Source organism: Montipora capricornis, chromosome 3 (genome assembly GCF_036669925.1).
Source record: "Montipora capricornis isolate CH-2021 chromosome 3, ASM3666992v2, whole genome shotgun sequence".
Lineage (NCBI taxonomy): Eukaryota > Metazoa > Cnidaria > Anthozoa > Scleractinia > Acroporidae > Montipora > Montipora capricornis.
In genome coordinates this window covers 27,399,517-27,418,911 of record NC_090885.1, presented here as the reverse complement: position 1 = coordinate 27,418,911, position 19,395 = coordinate 27,399,517, and the positions used below count along the sequence as shown (strand labels likewise).

The 19,395-nt window shown below is 40.8% G+C and overlaps 2 protein-coding genes across 2 annotated transcripts in view; one reads left to right on the top strand and one right to left on the bottom strand.

The window, feature by feature from the left end:
• LOC138042726 (small subunit processome component 20 homolog) overlaps nucleotides 1-19,395 on the top strand; it is a 53,824-nt gene that overhangs the window by 1,565 nt on the left and 32,864 nt on the right. Inside the window, exons 2-19 of the mRNA XM_068888712.1 lie at nucleotides 209-515; nucleotides 1,794-2,042; nucleotides 3,721-4,235; nucleotides 5,017-5,226; nucleotides 5,941-6,142; nucleotides 6,711-7,023; nucleotides 8,695-8,950; nucleotides 9,484-9,978; nucleotides 10,527-10,693; nucleotides 11,477-11,682; nucleotides 12,723-12,863; nucleotides 14,112-14,383; nucleotides 14,952-15,726; nucleotides 15,910-16,044; nucleotides 16,837-17,108; nucleotides 17,594-17,673; nucleotides 17,805-18,091; nucleotides 18,934-19,073. Coding sequence (XP_068744813.1) covers nucleotides 209-515; nucleotides 1,794-2,042; nucleotides 3,721-4,235; nucleotides 5,017-5,226; nucleotides 5,941-6,142; nucleotides 6,711-7,023; nucleotides 8,695-8,950; nucleotides 9,484-9,978; nucleotides 10,527-10,693; nucleotides 11,477-11,682; nucleotides 12,723-12,863; nucleotides 14,112-14,383; nucleotides 14,952-15,726; nucleotides 15,910-16,044; nucleotides 16,837-17,108; nucleotides 17,594-17,673; nucleotides 17,805-18,091; nucleotides 18,934-19,073 — 5,022 coding nt within the window. The remainder of the gene's footprint in view (nucleotides 1-208; nucleotides 516-1,793; nucleotides 2,043-3,720; nucleotides 4,236-5,016; nucleotides 5,227-5,940; nucleotides 6,143-6,710; nucleotides 7,024-8,694; nucleotides 8,951-9,483; nucleotides 9,979-10,526; nucleotides 10,694-11,476; nucleotides 11,683-12,722; nucleotides 12,864-14,111; nucleotides 14,384-14,951; nucleotides 15,727-15,909; nucleotides 16,045-16,836; nucleotides 17,109-17,593; nucleotides 17,674-17,804; nucleotides 18,092-18,933; nucleotides 19,074-19,395) is intronic.
• LOC138042727 (gamma-aminobutyric acid type B receptor subunit 2-like) overlaps nucleotides 1-19,395 on the bottom strand; it is a 60,117-nt gene that overhangs the window by 38,111 nt on the left and 2,611 nt on the right. The gene's annotated exons all lie outside the window — the stretch shown is intronic.

Here is a 19,395-nt window from a genome sequence, read left to right as displayed (position 1 = left end):
GTAATATGTCTTTACATAATATTATTAATATTATTAGTTATATGCACTGTGGGTATGATGTAGAAAAAAAGAGACCAACAATTTCCAGGCTTATCAACCTACAGTGTTCTGGTATTTAATGTAGAGATAGACATGTTTAAAATACATGACTTGAATTTAGTGCAATAATTAAAATAACAGTTGAACTTATTTTTCCTTTTTAAAACAGTTGGTACAGTCCATTGCTTGTGGGCGAGCAGAAGTATTACATTCGCCAATTTGCAGCTGAGAGTTGTTCCTTTGTGATGCGCAAAACAAAAGACACTGGTCAGCTATTTGATATAATTTTTTCTGGGCTTGACACTAGACCAGACTTGAGTGAAGGACTTGGTTTGTTATGTTTTGAAATGCTTAAGGGGGTGAAGAAACAGTTCCATTCCATGACAGATGTAATTTTGCCAGTGTTGTTTAGTAAACTTGGAACTTTTCAGAAGAACGCAGCTGGTTGCTCAGTCAAAATGTTACGATCGGAATTGGTAAGTGCATGTACATGTACATAGTACAAAGTGAATATGAATGAGAGAGCTCAGTGATCCTCACGTTTAGCTAGACAATAATTATTTTGAAGCAATTGTTGCTTTATAGACAACTGAAAAATTCCAGTGGCCTCAACGGGACTCTGGTCTATGACCTCCGAGATGCTTGTGCAATGCTCTGCCAACCGAAACATTGAGCCACACGGTTGGGTGCAGATCGATTTGTTCGGCTCAATTGTTTCTGTGAAGGACTTGATGAATGAAATGGAAAAAATTTATGTATTTGAAGATGGGTTGTAGTTTCTGACTTTCATTTCATTGAAAAAAAAAAAAAAGGGGGTTTGAAATTAATACTCTTTTTGATGTAGCTGTTAGAATTGCAAATGGTTTGGTATGTGCCTGATTTTAGTATGCTGAGTGTGGGTTTTTAGCTGCTCAAATGAGTGGTTTGTATTCTTTTGAAAGTTCTTTTCACATATTGCCATAGTTTTAAACTGGTGAGGAAAAAGGTCATTATTTTTTTTGAACGATCTTTAGTCAACTTTCTTTAAGTTCACAGTACTTCAGTGGGTATTTTTTTATGTTATAATATCTTGGTACAGCTGTAAATATCCAGTTTCAATTCTGTGGTCCGAAGTCAACAGTCCACATTTGGTGACTCAATGATAGGGTTATTAAACTGCGATTGTGGATATTTGTTTACATTTAAAACTGTTGTTAATGGCATTGATTCCAAATAAAACCAGGAACCAGATGCTTTGCAAGTCTCTATGATGATATTTAAAAATATTTAATACTTTTTGTTAACAATACTGGAAGAATTTTAAAATTACTATACATGTTACAGAGTCATACGATAACCGCATATTGCATTGCATGGAACGGAAACACAAGAACTTGTTTCCGGTCATGCACACAATTGTTTAATACATATTTCCTCATTTATATGTCACTTAGTCTTCTGTGGTTTATTGGTCATATTGATTGCCTCTAAATGAACAGATACAGAGTTTGAACCCCACTTGAATTGCCATCTATGAGACAGAGAATTCTTACGCATGCACAGCCAGAGTGTGACCTAAAAAAAGAGTCCAAAGTCGAAAAACTATACTTTGTTCTTCAAACAAAGTAATGAGAGAACTATTGTTGTGAAAGGGTAGAGGTATTATATGGAAAACAATAATTGTTATCGAAAACACCTTGAATACAGTAATGTGTACACTTTGAGCTTCTTTAGCAAAGTTATTTTGTTAATTATGTTTCAATTTCTTTGGAAAGGTGTATAAATCTCTTGTTCACATGCTTGAGAGAATGGCTCAGCACACTGTCAGGAAACACTGTCAAGTTGTGGAGAACACCTTGATTCAAGAACAGGAGAGACTTTGGAGTATCTATGGTGAAAATCAAACCCACAGTGACCAACAGGAATCCCTAAGGAGTCAGATAGCCTTTGTTTTGAAGTTAATGGATGTTTGGGTTTCTTGGAATTCAGGGCGCCTTATCTCTGATCCAGCTAAGATGTTTTGTGTGAGTATTAAGGACAGTGCCTACTAATTCAAAGGTGTTTTTGCGCGGTTTACTGAATATGCGGGAAAAGCAGATCTTAACAAGTATTACTGAAATCCAAAAAGAAAATTGGGGGTAACCACGCATTTTTCGAAGATAATTAATAAACGATATTTGTAAAAAGCTTTAAAATACAAAGCAATGTTTGGCGTTCTTTGCCAAATTGAAGCTTAATTATCTCTAAAAAATGCGGGGTTACCCTCAATTTTCTTTTGGATACCAAGAGAACTTGCTAAGTTCTGCTTTCTCCGCATACTTTTGAACCACGCAAAAACATCCCTGTATTAATAAGCACCGGCGACAGGAAATCGGAGTATCTCAAGATGCGCAGAACGTATGCGTAATAACAATAGTAGGCACCGTCCTTGATATCTTTTGAATAATAACTACTTTAATTTTCTAGAGTCTAAGGGTTATAATGTACTTGTACAGCGTACAGCCTGTACATGTACATGTAAAATTTAAAGTGTGTGGGGCACAATAATTGCTCTAACAGTAGTTTTATTATTGGGTTGACATTACACTGTAAATCAAGGACTACAAGTGCTCTGACCACTGCCTCAAAAACTCATTAATAATTAATGACTGAAACAGCCTATCAGGTCATTGATAGAATTCTGACAATTCGTTATATAAAGTATACTAATAAGGCATACACTGTACAGTTGTACCTTGTTGTCTTGTATGCTAACGTTCTCCTCTACAATTTCAACCTTTGTTCTGACTCCCAAGACAGTTCAAAGCCATTAGAATAACTCCCAGCACATGTTTTATTCGGTCTACAAGCACGTGGCTACACCTCGTGTTTTTAAACCCAATAAAACACTGCTGCTTGTTTTTAAACCTAACATCAATTTCTTGTTCCCCAATTAACATAAATCTTCTTTCACTGTGGCTCAGATTGGTTTTTCCATTTCCCCTTTTTCATGTGGGTATTCAGGGCAATATGTTTACTCAGTTGGCATGGCTAAAATTCCAGAGCAAGCCACTATTTTGTGTGTTTTATGGCTGGTTCAGCTTCATTGTATGGTGGTAGTACATGTAGTGATCATGACTTTCCCATGACTTTGCTGACCGTTTTTCACGTTTTCTACTTAGAAAAATCAATAATAGAGCGGTTTTCAATTGAGTGTCAAAAGTAATTAGCAAATTGCTTTGGTTTTTGATTTCTTCACTCAGTGATTGGTTCCAAGTTTTCTCACCACTTTTTCAACCAATCAGAAGTAAAACCGAAACCTATCGTGGCTCACGCGTGCACATTTTCCAGCTCTTTGAGTTCGCTACGTGTAACTACTTTGAGTTTTGATTGGTTTACTGGATTGCCTCTGCCCTTTTTTAATACTGTAAATCTACCTGGCTACAAACTGCAGTGTACAATGTACATGTACATGTAGATAGAAAGTGAGATGGAATCTTCAAAATGTGAAACATGAACTCTTCAAAGAACCTTTGCTTTTGCGGTGTGAAAGACCCGAAACTCGACAGCAAAAATCATTAAAACAACGTCTTGAAACTGCATGTAGCTTGTTTCCTCGATGCAATCAAGGAGACACTATTGAGGATTTCGTTTCAAGGGAATGTCCACTTTTTGTTGGCGCTGTTGTGTAAATTGATTGGCACTTTACATTTTTGCTCACAGGTTCTTCAAGAAATGTTTTCAAGGGATTTCTTATCCAATCCTGTTATCTTCCCATTGCTCAAGCTTGCATCATCCCTTCTGCTGGCATCATTTTCCAAACTCCCAAGAGATGAACACCATAAGGCGCTGACATTAAGAGTGTTCAATACCACTAGTGATCTTGAGTCACTGTTTACATTTTGTAGACATTTATTACCATGGCAGGACTTTAATAAGGATGTATTACCTTTGTTGTTTATCCGCTGCCAGTCAGAGCTATTAAAAGGCCGTAGCCACTTTCGGGAAGTTGTGCAAATGTTGACAGAGGTCATTTTACACACTTGTACAGTGGATGTCAGTGGTCTTCAACTGGGGAATATACAAGGCCTTCTGTTCTTTCCAAAATGTGGCAGCAAGCAAGGTGCAGAGATATTAGAGGCTTTTCTGGATAATTTGACAGTGCAGAGTGATGTTTTAGTTGAAAATAGCCAGTTATCATTGATATGGGGCACTGTTTTGTGTCTTTCTTGCATCAGGTGGGTTTTTTAAATTAGTTTTTGAATTTCGCCTCCAGCACCACCTCGACCGTTGATTTGGAATCGCTGAGCGTTCTCTCCTACCTTGAAAAAAATTCCTCTGGCACCCAGGGTACCCACCAAAGATCTTAACTTAACCCGTATCGTTTGCAGAAAAAAAATATTTAACGGTCTGTGTTAAGCACGACAACCATAACCTATACATGCATGTCATAAAGTTGGAGAGGTTATAAAATAATGTATAATGCCGATATGCACTTTGAAACGTTGTTTTCAAAAGTTGTTTATTTTTCGTTGTAAGTGAAGCAGAGTCTGACACGAAAAACTTGAAGTGAGTGATGTCACGTGTATCAAATTTACGTATTACACAGCATTTGACCGCATTTGACCGCATTATTTTATTTTTAAAGTGTTCTTTTTTAGAACCGTTGAGGCTTTTTCAATCATTTGTATTGGTTTCTTGGAAATTGTTACAGCATGCCAAATTTGCCGATAAAAATGTTTTGATCAATAAAGCTTACGTTGAGGACATGAGATCAATTTTAAATACTTGAAATTCTCCTCAATGTATTTTATTTTAAGTTAGTATTTTGGGAGTCTTTGGGTCAAATAATAAATATAGTTACGAGTCGAAGAATCGAGCAGGAGTGTAAGCTCTGACGTCAATCGGTCATTACAGTTGAATATGGCTGGCTTAATTGACCAATCGCAGGGTTTGCACATTCTCGGTGAGAGATACAGAATACTACTGATTCTTTTTAATGTTCGATTTTCTTTACAGCCCATTAGACATTGCTCGCTGTTGTGAGAAGCTGCTTGAATTGATTCATTCAGTTACTGAGCAGCTTTTATCAAGTGATAAAGAAACAAGAAACTCTGCAGCATGTCTGAGTATGCTTAGTCAAGCCATTCAGTCGTATTGTTGGCTAGTGTCCAGAGAGGAGCAGCTTACAATCCTCCTAGATTACAATTTCGCTCAGAAGTTAGTCAGGTAAACTTTTGTGCGGGGAAGTTTTCCATTGAACAATATTAAGTTTCGCTAGCTCACCGGGTCAGTGGTAAGAGCATCGAATTGATGAAGGCTCCAGTAGATCGTTGTTACTTCTTACAGCTAAGTAACGTTGTTTTCGGGTGAAAAGGGGAAATCTTTAGTTAATCATGAGTTGAAAACTCGAAAATGGTAATGTGGAATTCCTTTACTGATAATATTATTGTTACATCACAAACAAGATGATTCCGAGCAAAAACGACGTTAATCCAGGCGATTTGCCATAAACTTGAAAAACGTCACAATGGAACTCCCCAGAAACATCACATGTGCGTTTTTTGAAAGCCCCGAAGCTTTTTACAGTAGGTGTATTTTAGGAGGCATAATTTCCTGCAGACACTTCCTATCTGGAGAACAGTTATGTTAAAAGCCGAGAGTTATAGAATATGAGGATGTCCTTTGAGGATGATGACATACACAGGACTTCTCGGAGAAAATGCGAAAGCACTGATGCCCTTTCAGGCACTATTTTAAATTTTTCACAAATGAGCAAAAGGACACTCGAGGGAGCTAGGCCATTAATCTAGGTTCCTAAGTGGCCTTTTGGATATACGAAGTGTTCCAATTTTGTAGGAACAAGTACCAGGCACCAATCTTGGATTTAAAGAAGGCCGTTACATGTGCCCTGTAATGGCGTGTGATACAATCTCTTTGCAGCTCATGGCCTGACAATGTTTTCGTTCTTCAAGCATGTTACAAACTTGTGACAGTAGCAAGAAAACAAGGAATACAAAGCTTTCTAGCCGCCGGAAACCTCCAGGAGATCTACGGCTATGCCCGCCTAAATCTGTGCTCGGCTAGTCACGTTACACGCCTTCTGACTCTTAAGATACTGGCCTGTTTTGATCAAGAAGAAAAGGTAAATGCGCCGTATTCGTATGCTTACGGTAGCACCAGAGTAAGTCGTGAGTGGGGTACGATAAGGGGGGATCCTTCCTTCTTGTGCTCGGGACAATCTAAACTTGAAAGAAAAATTGGATGTAAGAATCGTACTTAATCTACAGTAAAGGCGAGTACAGGATGCCTTGCACGTGTACCAGTGAGAGGGACGGATCCACATTTTCAATTCAGTATGTTCCGCTCTTGAACTCACAAAATGAACTTGTTATCGCCTTCGCTCTTTGAGCCTTAGCACTCGCTTTACAATAAGGGTGGGCTGCTTAAAAATTCCATATTCCAGGATTAATAAAAACATGACCGACTGAAAAGAAGGGTGAAACTACTAAAGGCGCAGTTACACTGTGAAATGTTTCGTGCAACTTGTCTCGCGATATTTTGGCGACTTTGTGGCGGAACAAGTTGCACGAACAAGAAGAAAAATGGTTTTTTACAGCACTTGAACACTTTGACATTTTAACGTCGTTGCTTCAGTCTTGTTTTGTTTTGAGCATGTTTATAACTTTCTGAGTTTCTATTTTCTTTTCCAGGCTCCTTCTTCCACCCAAGGCTCGCTGTTTCAATTGTGCGTGGAAGCTGAAGAAATTCCTGCACATTTCGAAACTTACAGAGACCGGCTAGCTTGTCTTCAGAAACTTCGCTTCATTAGAGCTTATTATGACACCATGCCAGAGTTTTGCCTTGAAGCTACTCTTCTCTACCTGTTCGGCATGCTTTACGTGAATTTAAATCTTCTGTGGGATCCTGTCATTGAAATCATCTCCAGTTTCACTCAAGGTTCCAATAAAAAGCTTTTCTGGAAAGTTTATAGCGAGCGTCTGATTGCAGCAGCAGAGAAAACAGGTGCATACATTTTATTCCTAAATGGTCGTTACTTAATTCTTTTTTTTTCGAGTTCACTCAAATTAGCCCTTCTTAGATCATTTAAGGGAATTTTTTGAAAGTAATATTTCAAGCTTCAGAAACAAGCAACATACATGTAGTTAATTTGAATAAGACAAAAAGAATGTTAAAACAGAGGATTGTTGTCTAAACCACGGGGGTGGGGGAAACACGGATATTTTAATGCCGAAACTAAGTGAATGCAACCGTAAAATCGTTTTTCCCCGCCGTTTTGTGATAGTTATTTTTAATTTAGTGCAACCCAACAGAACATTCAAGTGGAAGCTCTTGTGACCCGACTCCATCGGTAAGCCGAGGTCTGTCATGTTTCCACTCGAGATTTATTTCAGTTCAGTATGGTTTCGTGAAATCTTTCCATTACGGCTGCCAGTTTTCGAGATTGCACCTGTGACCTTGAAAAGGGTTCGTTTGTTGCACAGTAAAAAATATTGTACGGACTCAACGTGCAATGAGCGCGACAATCCAAATCCAGGAATTGTGCTGTGTGGATTTCGCGAATAGCCCAAACTGCTTGCTTAAACGTTCTTATAACCCTCAGTTTTTTATCCCAATAAGTTTTCCACGTGTGCAATGAAGCTATTGTTTATGACGCACCAGAATGCCCACGTTCATTCATGTGCAAAATTTCACGCAGCTACATGTACACTGTACTAACTTTGTAACCTCTCGTTGTTTTCAACAGTTTTGAAGACCACTAGTTGTTGTCCTTTAGTAGCATTTGGAGTAATGATTGCAAGTTCGAATGAGGCCTAACACTACTGTGAAGTTTTGTACCAAATATTCCATCAGGGATCAACCCTAGTATTGGAATTGGGCCCACACAAGGACAGAGAAAAACTCTGACCAGGGTGGGATTTGAACCCACGACCTTCGGATTAGATCACCGCCAGCATGCTCTACCGACTGAGCTACAAGGCCAGAACGGGAGCTGGCCGTGGGTATGTGAGATGTTATTCACAAGGACAAACTTCACAGTAGTGTTAGGCCTCATTCGAACTTGCAATCATTACTCCAAATGCTGCTGAAGGACAACAACTAGCGATTACCTAAAATTAGGCTTGGGCCGAGCCGAATTTGTCCTTGTGAATAACATCTCACATACCCACGGCCAGCTCCCGTTCTGGCCTTGTAGCTCAGTCGGTAGAGCAGCGATGATCTAATCCGAAGGTCGTGGGTTCAAATCCCACCCTGGTCAGAGTTTTTCTCTGTCCTTGTGTGGGCCCAATTCCAATACTAGGGTTGATCCCTGATGGAATAATTGGATACAAAACTTCACAGTAGTGTTAGGCCTCATTCGAACTTGCAAACATTACAGTTTTGAAGACATTTAGCTGTACAAGGAAAAATAATAAATTATTACGCGACGTGATGAGCGGGTACTGCGAGCATACTCGGATGGCCGAGTGCTATTATCAGGAGTCGATTATATCTGATTCCGAGGGGTTTTCATAAATTCTAAAAAAACAACTATCGGCATCAACTATGCAAATTAAACAAGGCGGTTAAGTTACCCACCTAAGTGGCGATTCTGTGCATCTGATTCATTTGTTTCGAGAAAGTTTATAATCTCATTTTTTTCCAATCTAAGTTTACTTTTACTTTTACTTTTAGAGAAGGAAGTAAACCAAGACTCAGCCGTCCATGAGCAAGCAGCCATCAGATATAGCGAATTGGCAGGCACCAAGCCCGTGAAGACCCTTGATGATATATTTGCTTGGCTCAACAGCGACTCTCTGGGTCCACGACAAGAAAACAGAGCCGACCACGCCAACTTTCGTTATTTGTTATGGAAAGCAATGGCCTCCTTTCCAGAGGTTGCGGAGCAGAATTCACGCGATGTAGTACCGTTGTTTCTTAGATTTGTCAGGTGAGAAATGTCACGGAAACACCATGCAAAGATCGAATTCAGTAGCGAGAGAGAGAGAGAGTAAGTTAGTATCACGTGAAACGCAACGAAATTCTGACTTTCCTCTTTCTTTTGAGAAGTGGCTCGATGAAAAAAAACATGGCTTTTGGGACGTTATCAATGCGCATGCGCTCTCTTTTTTTTTTTAAGCTCTAGAATTATTTGACTAAATTATTGTTTATTGTACGTAGACCTTACGATTTTACGACAGCAATGTCAACGAGAAAGGCAATAAACAATTGCATTTACTGAGCAAACCGGCTCCTCTGTGCGCGCATTTTAAAGTGCCACTATTATCAATAGTTCACTTTTCGTTCTTCAAACCGGTTTTGTTAGCCTTGCAGTTGGGAGGAAGATACCTTGTCCCTAATGTTTAAAGCTAATCGTGATCGAGGCTTCACTGTTTTATTTATTTGTTGAAAGACACCCTTTGGACTGTTTTATTTGTCTGGAGTAACCATTCGCTGCTGTGTTTGTCTTTGTTCCTTGTTTAGCAATGAATATTTCGTGGCGAATGAAAGCTCAGCACCTTCTCAAGACATCAGAGCCAAGCACTCTTCTGATCTGCAAGAGGTACCCCCCACAAATGAGATCAACCAATCAGAGCTCGAAGCACCACAAGCAGAGAATCCCTCTACTGAACCACAAAACATCGTGTACAGAAAGAGCCACAGAGCAGCTGCGAAATCCTTGTGCATTCATCTCAGCTTATTCACGGCATTTAAAGGACCAAAATCACTGTTCAAAGAACCTGAACTGAGACAGTTATATATGAGATTCTTGACGCAAAAAGAGAGCGAAGTTCAAAAGCTTGCGGTGAAGTGTCTCATGACTTACAAGTTTAATTACCTTCAGCCGTACAAGGAGAATGTTGAGCGCTTATTGGAGGACGAGAACTTTCGAGAAGAGTTGGCACATTTCTCCGTTGACGAGGAGAGAGGCATCGTGGACTCGAATCATCGAGAGGGTCTTATGCCAATCCTTATAAGGTTAGTAGTAACATGTGACGTAACATAACGCGCGGTATCGCACATCTGTCATGTTTTAAATACCCCCTATCGCCCCCCCCCCCCTCCCTTTTGTATTTAAGTGATTGATACAATATGATCGGCAGATATGTATCGGCATCTGCAACAGTGACCCATAGGCGAGCCATGGTAAATCACACACTCTTGTCCATACATGAGATACAGTAAACACCTGCATATAAGAACACGAATTTCAAGTTTCAGGCTGATCTTGTTCATATTGAAGGGGTGCTTGGAGAGAAATAAACGTGGTCCCAGACAGGATTCCAACCCACGACCTGCTTACCGGTCTGATTTTTAGCCCATTGAACCATAAGCAATCTGCTTTCTTTTAACTCTTAAAAGAGTTCTTAAAGTTCAATGGGTAGAACATCCACCGGAGTTACGGACGTCGTACATAAAGGCTTGGATCCTGTCTGAGAATGACCTTTGAGTTGTCTTTTTACCTGCTGGTAGGCAACTAGTTTATCACTCATGATGCATATTAAACATCTTGTGGATTGTCACAGGCTTTTGTACGGCAAAATGAAGAGATGGACTGGGACTGGCACAGGTGGAAAGGCTGGTGTCGGTACGAGGCGATCCGTGGTGCTGAGGTTCCTGGCCTCTTGTCCTCAGCATGAAATGCAAATATTCATGGATTTGATTTTAGCGCCATTCAAGCACCTTTACACAGGTGAATATGTGATCACTTTAACGTCTACGACTTCGTGGCAACGAAAACGAAAACTTTCAAAGTTTTTTTTGATGTGTGAAGACCCATTTAGTGACTTATATTAAGGATAACTTAACACCGCAATATCACATACTTATGATCAGAGGTGGGCTATGAAATCTTACAGCTCGGTCTCAACTATCACATGATCAATAAAAGTAATAGGCACGCGTTTTACGCAATTAGCGTCGGCCACATGTAGGCAACAAGGAAAGAAAAATATCGAGATGTTGCATCGATTAGTTTAGCAGGTCATGATTGATTGACATTTAGTATTTAGTTAATTGCTCTGCGTTACAGCTGTCTTAGTTGCTCATCTGGTCTTATTATTGGTTTTAAGATTTATGGCACTTACAGTACGCTGTAACTTGAAACCGCTCTTTATAAATGATAACTGACGTTTGATATTAAACGCGGCAATGACGCGACCGGTGCGAGAAGTCATTCATTTCAAGCACATTTTTTGCTTTGAACGGCGGCCGTTCTCTCTACAAAGAAAGTTGAAAAAAAAGGAGAGTCGAATTCTGTTTCTGTCAAATCGCTTGCCAAGCCTTTGTTATTCTGGGCGTTGTCTTGAATTTTAACACGACAGCGGAGCTATCAGGGGTCATTTTGTATCGAGTTGACCCTTAAGTCTCTTGTGCATATAATTTTAAACAAATGAAAACGTGCCGGCAGGCTCAACTATTGACGACGGCCTCATTTACAACTCTTCTCTCTCCTACTGCTTATTTTTTTTAACAGTGGACAATCCAGGTCTGATTATTACCACGAAGGATCTGTCAAATGTCGTTCCTCTGAAGAAACAGCTGGGATTTTTTGGAATGGTCTCTGAAATTCTGAACAAACTAGGAGAACAAGACGTTGCCTCTTCATTTCATTCTCCAATTCTGCAAATCATGCTCTCCCTTCTCTCAACATGTGTTCTGGCTCTTGAGCAAAGAGACATGGTAAGCCAACTGAGCGAACTACAAAATTAACGTTTCCGGTTCCCTTCGCGCTAGTACTCAAAAGCAATGTATTTACATGATGTTCTAAACAAGCAGGGGTCCTGTCACGAGTATCAAAGATTTTTAAAGTGTGCTATGTTATAAGTTTGAAGTAAATACACTTAAATGGGCCCCTTGCAGCTGGTGATCACATGGTACAAAGACCGCCATACTGGAATTACAAAAATTTAAATAAAGCTGCTTTGTTTCAGGCAGCGTTTACACGAAAGCGGTTTCATATCGACACGGTTTCATTACTTCGAAACCGCGTCAAAATCGATGCGGTTTGGAAATGTTTACACGGAACCGTTTTCGCCAGAAAATCCAAGTCTTGGTGGTATAAGCAAGCGCTGCACTGCGTGTTAAATTCACTATTTTGAATTGAACAATGCAAATTTCGTGCCAAGTAGTAACCGTTTTCAAATCGATGCGGTTTCGCTGTTTACACGACAGATGAAACCGCGTCGTTTTGAAAACGTTCCACTTTTGGCAGCGGTTTCAAATCGACACGGTTTCGATAACAGTATCAATCGGTGTCGTGTAAACGGAAGGTGTAACCGTGTTCGTGTAAACGCTGCCTCAGATGCCTCAGTGCGCAATTTGCTCTCCAGTATTGCGAGTTTTGTACCATGTGATCGCCAGCTGCAAAGGGCCCCTATCGGATGAGAATGCAGATTATTGGATGCCTACTATTTGACAGCGGCAGGCTTCGTGTTTCTATGCAATCGATTTTGAGAAATAGGCTGCATGCGTACATGTAGCTCCGCTCACCCTTATGGTTATTCCAGGCAGCCAGTACTCTCGACTCTAATATGTTTCCATCGTAATTAATTGCTTTTTATTTTTAGCAAGAGTACAACTAAGTTGTTGTTGTTGACCTGTGCTTCTGGTTCGAACGTGGGGAATTCAAAGTAAACGTAACGTTATGTAAATCGTTTTATTTGCTTTTTTTTTTTTTTCGAAATTTACTTACATTTTACGGTTGCGATATTTCTTGGCAGGTTTTACCACATCTGATATCTCAACTGAAGACCATTCGGCAGTTATCCATAAATCGACTCACTGAATTCTTTGAATTGGAGTTGGATTTTGACATCAGGCCCATTTGTGACGTTCTGTTCTCGTCCGCCGTGTGGCCACAGGTGATAAACGGGCCGGCTTTTATCTTTTCTTACATGCTCATGGACCGGGCTTTTACCTCTAACTGAATGTGCCTGATTGCCCCGAATTCAGCTTCAAGCTTTGTCAGTAGTCAACTGTGTGAAACGGGGCCTAACTAATTGCATATGATATAACTGTAGATGCTAGATTGTTGGGACTGCGCACGGGGGCATTACACCACCTACAGTTGAGTTTGCACGTTTCAGCCGCTTGATGTTGTCGAGCCCGCAGACCAGTTGGACACCTTGTCCAATAAAGGTCGTAAATAAGCAAATTGTTCCCAAGGAGTTTGTGTAGCTCAATAGGTTAAGCACCTGCCCAGTAATACGGAGGTCGCAGGATCGAATCTTGCCAGGAACTTTATTTTTTTCCTCCTTTCGCCTGTTGCCAAGCAACTAGCTGTTCCTAATTTTGCACATAACTTTTTAAAAACAGCTGTTTTTCCTCAAAGACTATGATGTCTATTGTTTAACCGAAGACGCCCTGCACGATGCTCTAACATTAGTCGGGAAGGAGCTCATAGTCCTTGTCTCATAACCTTTTTGACATTAAGGAACCAATGGACTGTTGGGAAAGAGTGGGAAACGTGGCCTCCGATGACGTGTCCTGGTCACATCCCACGTGCTGTAAAGCGCTTTTCATTTTTTTATTCGCGTAGAATTTGCACTTTTAAGTAATGGTCCGGCTAAGAAGCAGGCAGAAAAACAATAGCCCGCGGCAATAGCGTCGGTTAGTTAAAATGTGCCAACATTTTTAATCAAATTAAGTTCGGCTGTTCCCATTGGTGTAAGCAGCTAAAAGCGCGAAATTTGAATTTCAATGAAAAATGTAATCGACTTGCCGTCTAAAAAATTAGATTCTGTTTCGTAGAACAAATCATTATGCCTTCAAAAACTATGTTTGTAAATATCGTCAAGATTCTATGCGCCATTTGCCGATTGGCGAATGGCGCATAGAACAATGCCCAAATTTGGCCGAGAGACAGAGATCAAGGGCATGGGGAAGAAGAAATCCAAAAAAGGCTTTTTTTTCATTTTTTTCTCATCTTTTTTCGACATTTTCCGATATTAGCCAATCAGATGCCTCGATTGGAGCAGCAGCTTCTAAGTACTTTTGCCGCTGGGCTGCCTGCTTCTTAGCCGGACCATTACTTAAATGTTATAATGAGTATATCATTACGTAATTTATTCATTCAAACCGTGGTAATGTAGGGTTGATTTTGTTTCCAGATAGAGAAACTTCATCAAGAAAGCATTCAACGTCCAACAGCACTACTCAGGCTTTTGTTCGCTTGGTCAAAGAATTCCCGCTTTTTCCCTTTGCTATCAAGGAAACCAGTTGAAAACCCAAACTTGTCAATCATGTCGTGCGTGTTTGCCTGCCTGCGCGTTCCTTTAGTGTCAGCAGAGGTGGTTGCTATGGTAATGGAGATGACAGACAATCTTCTGTCAATCGTTGCAGAAGAAGAAATTGATTTTCTGGAATGTGGCTCTGAACTAGAGTAAGCAGCTTTATTGATTGAATTTGGTGGTTTAGTTTCATCTTTCCAAATTTGCACCACAAACTCCTTTTTACATTGCTTTAGTGAAAGTAATGTTTGGCCTTCTAGAAAAAAAAAAAGGTTTATTAAACTGCAATTGTCGTCCCAAGGGTGCCTCCGCCCCTAGTGAAGAGGTCACGTTGAAAAAGCGCCATCTTAGGTTTTATTGTTTCCTTGGAATGCGATCGAAAGGCACCGAACTTCGGCGAACACAACTATAAACACCACTTCAATGCCCTGGGCCAAAACAGAAATTGCGGCCTAGCTAGCATCTGTCTTTAGATCTCCGTTGCCCATTTCGTTGGGAAGGAAGGATTGGGAGACAATACGAAAAGAAGCTAATGGAACTGAGTACCGCCGAGAAACTGCATCATCAGCTTTAGATCTCCGGCTTCCTAGCGCGGGCTGTTGATCACGAAAATAAGGTTTATCGTGGTCTCCCCTTATACTCTCAAAATTTAAATTTCCCTTCAGACTTAACTTAATTTTCAATCCCTTCACTTAGTCAATTGTGTAAATTTTATATTAGACTGCCCACAGATTACAGCCAGAAAAACAGACCAACTTATGGAACCATGTTGGTCCTTCCTCACCTCTCGGAAATCCTGGAATACCTCAATCGGACAGTGAAACAAGCAGTTGAAAACAAAGGCAAGAACAAAGGCAAATTGGTCCTTCCATCACGCGAGCTTTCAGTTCTGTCCAAGATAAGTCCATTTGTGAAGGACGCCCAGCAGTCTACAACTCTGCTGGAAGTACTGATACCTTTGTTAAATTCCTCTCAAAAGGAAGAATCGGCGAACAATATTCTGTCAACTGTCAAAGGTCTGTTAGCAAATGTTGACTCACCTAGAAAGATTGCCATGCTTCTGTCGAAGCTTTTCTCACAGATCAACTTTCGAAGCACAAGACAGTGCTTGTGTGAAGTATTTTTGGAGCTTGCAAATGTTGACGTTAGCTTCTCTTTGAAGTCGTCCGAGTTACTCGGCCAACTTAACTCGTGGAATCCGAAGCGACTCGAGGAACCTGACTATGATACAAGACTCTCTGCCTTTGCCAATGCAAGAGCTCTTCTTGAGCAAGGAGCACTGAAAACAGAGGAGATTCTGCCATTGCTACACAACAGTGTATACTTCGTTTTAAACAGCGATGACCTGTCACTGCGAGACAGTGCTGGGAACTGTATTAGTTGTATCGTGCGACATGTTGTACAGCGGAAGGCAGAAAAGGATGACGCTTTTCATGTTCTGATCATGAAAAATCTGCTTCCAATGTGCAAGAAAGGACTCGCTTCGAAAAAGGAGGTACGTTGCGCATACCTTACTCATTTTCTCTCGTGATTCAGTTAGACAGACTCACGTTCGCTCGGTCAGTCACTCAATTGGTCCCTTAGACGAGCAGGCGTTCGTCCGTCCGTCAATTCATCCTAGCTAGTGGTATTTTAGCTGTAAAGACGTACTGTAAATTTGTGAAAATTTTGTCTTTAGGTTGCTAGGAACGAGTTTCTCACTCTGCTGTCCACAATGGTTCGCGAGTTTAACCATGACTCCATGTCAGACCTTAAAGTTTTACTGGACGAGGATCCCGAGAAAGACTTTTTTGAGAACATCAAACACATTCAGGTAAAGAGCGTCCATGCACACTACTGTATACCACATGCTTGCGGCTTTTTTCTTAGTTTTGAAGTAGCGGTATAAGACAGTCATAGCTTTGAAGTGAAATTTAGTGTATTTGCGCTACGTTTTTTTTCTAAATGAGAGTGGGAAATAATTTTAAAAAAATTGCTCTGCTGACATACCAAGGAGATGAAATTTTAAGAAAAGATCAACCTATATTAAAATTTTGAGTAACCGTTTTGAAGAAGTGATGTTGAAGCTACAACACTCTTTCGTTCCCGCCCCTAATCCCAAACAATACATGACAAAACAAAACATATCTTGACTGCACTATTGTGGTTCTTGGTGAAGATGATAAAAAAACACACGTAATTAAAGAGAGAAACACACACAATGCATTTTTACCTTCGACACACTAATCCGAAAAATTGGGTTCTGCCTTGAGCGGGACTCGAACCCACGTCCCTCTCCCGACTAGTAATCAGGGAGACGTGGGTTCGAGTCCCGCTCAAGGCAGAAACCAATTTTTCGGATGAGTGGGTCGAAGGTAAAAATGCACTGTGTGTGCTTCTCTCTTCGATTACTTGTAAGTTTAAGCCTTCCATTGCCGCAAAATCTCTGACTTTATAAAAAACATGAGTTGTTGATATTCATAAATGCAAAGACGCTCTTAAGTCATTGAAATAAGACTGCAATGGCGTAACATCGGCCCTTTCAGTATTTTTCGCCTTTATGTCGACTTCGAGCTCTATTTTAAGAGGTTAAAAGCTGAAATCGCATTCCGTTTTACTCTTCCAGCTTCATCGCCGTAATCGAGCGCTTCGTCGTCTGCAGTCCCATTGTCAGCAGCATGCCCTCAGGACCACGACGCTGACGTCATTCTTGTTGCCATTGGTAACTCACTGTATATTTGATCACACGGCTCCCAAGGAGCATAATACAGTTACCGAGGCAATCACCACCATTGGAGTGATATCGGCGAGCCTTCCCTGGTCCAAATACTGTTCTCTGCTAAGACGCTATTTAAAATTACTTCCTGTGGAAAAGCAGTTTCAGAAAGTGATTGTTAGGTGAGGAGTATGACAACCGGCGGTGTTTTGATAAAAGAAGGCGGTGTGGTCGAATGCTTAGGCATTGGAATTGGAATCCGGGGAGGGCGGCGAGTGTGGGGGATGTTAACGAAGGCAAGTCCCTCTCTGACCAAACCCCACCTCCGCCGCTATCGGTTTTTCTTGTCGAGTAGCTAACTGGTCTGCTTTCTGCCAGTTGAACTCCTTACATCTTTCAGTTCATTTGGATAATCCGTTTCATTGGCTCTGCCTCTCAAGGGGCTTAATCAATCCTACGTTTTCTCACGTGATCAACAGTCAAAAGTTACCAGGCACTCGTTTAAAACCAAAGTATAATTCCCCGACGAATCTGGGATACCATTATGGCCTCCACATTTCTATGTATAGGGACACCAACGTGGTGACCTTTATGTCAAGGGCAAACCGGGGATAACAGATTCATCTCTATCACCTCTTTTTATTGTTACTTTGCTTTATTTCAACAGAATCGTTGTGGCCATTTTGAACAATTTTCACTTTGACCTCAGCTCCGTTCCGATTCAAGTTGAAAGCACCAAAACCACCAGTATGTATCCTGGTTGGATGAGAATCAGAAAAACTGATTTTTGTCGTTCTTTGTTGGATCTAGTGCATGGTTTTTTCGAATGTGTGTACACTTGTATTCCATATATGCGCATTTTGTTCTTGTCTGTACAGCAAGCTACGCAGAAAAGAAAAGACTACGCGAAAACGTTAATGCTGCCGACGAAAAAGCGGGAGGAGATCGCAAAGACCAAAGTCATGACGGAGCTGATGAAAGCAATGATGGTAGTGTACAGATGGAAAGTGGCGAAAATGACGACCATGAGGATGATGACGACGATAACGATGATCTTGCTAAAGGAAACACAACAGACGCCTCTAACAAGGATCTTCCGTTGCGTATTTATAACACGATCACGACAACCATTCTGCCTCAGTTGCGAAAGTATATTACCAAAAAGGTTAGTTTATGTAGTTTACGACAGCGTCAGATGTTATAAGGAAACAATGGTGCTGTTTCAAGAAGAAACAATTGGCCATTTCCGAGTTCATGTCGGTTTCCGCTTCAAAGCGAATCTAAGCGCGAAGTTTTTGTGATGGTAATTAGTTCTACTTTAGACATAAATAAAAACTAATTTTTATAAGAAGAACTTTGCACTTAGACTCGCTTTGAAGAGGAGGCAGGCATGAACTCGGAAATGGTCTATTGCGCAGTTCCTAGGAGATGTGTAATCAGCGATCACAAGGGTTGGGTTCCGTCTCATTTTCTCTTCGTTGCTTCACTCATTTTTTCAGTCTTTGTCCGTTGGATTGTCGTTGTTTTGTTTAAAAGCATTTTAGGGAACATGTCTGAGAATGGGATACCTTATAGTGATCGACGACCGGTGGCGAGAGAGCTTTACAACAGATGCCAAACCACAATACCAGAGACTGTTTGTTCTTCTCTTTCAAGCCGTGTGTCAGTGTGAGTTCTGTAAGATCCCACAGGTGTTTGTGGAATATAGCAGAAGACATTTGCAGATGTCATTTCAAAGGCAGCACTTCAAGACTTGTTTTTAGTCAGTTATTTAAAGTCGCGTTTTGAACCCACGACTTCTCTTGCGGTATTCCAGTTTTCAACCAACTTCAAACCCAAGCTCTCTCTCCTTTTCTCTAAGACAAGACTGGAAGTGATCGAGGGAGCCTGGGCTGGAGATTGTTGCTCAATCGCTTTGCGAAAATGGCTGACTTCGGTCGTTTCGCCCTTGACCCTTTTCTTTCATCCAGCGTTACGGCACTTAATAATTTAACTTTCTTGTTGCAGAGGAAGTCAGATAGTTTTCATCGTCTGAGTCAGATGAAAGCTGAAGATGAAGAGGAAGTATTGCGTGTTCCTATCATTCTTGCTGCCGTCAAACTTCTCCAAGCCCTGCCTGAGCGTGCGCTCCACTTACATCTGCCTGGGTAAGAAAGCACATCCCAACAAAGGCAGGTTTTCGCCAGCAACACAAGCAATAAGCACGAGGAACATGCTCAAACTTAGTAGCGTCTCGGTCATACCTTTCATGAGTACAGAAGACACTAAATATAACCACTGTTTAATTAAGTTCGTTTTTTCGGTCGGACGTGAAGATGCACAACGTACTTTTCTATTTCTATTTCTTTACAGAACAGGAGAGCAAATTCTCAAGAGGCGAAAGGGTTGAGAACGCTTATTTATCCCGAATACTTTCCTTTAAAAAACATTTCCAATGTTAGACAGTCGGCCTGTCCGTCTGCTTAAACA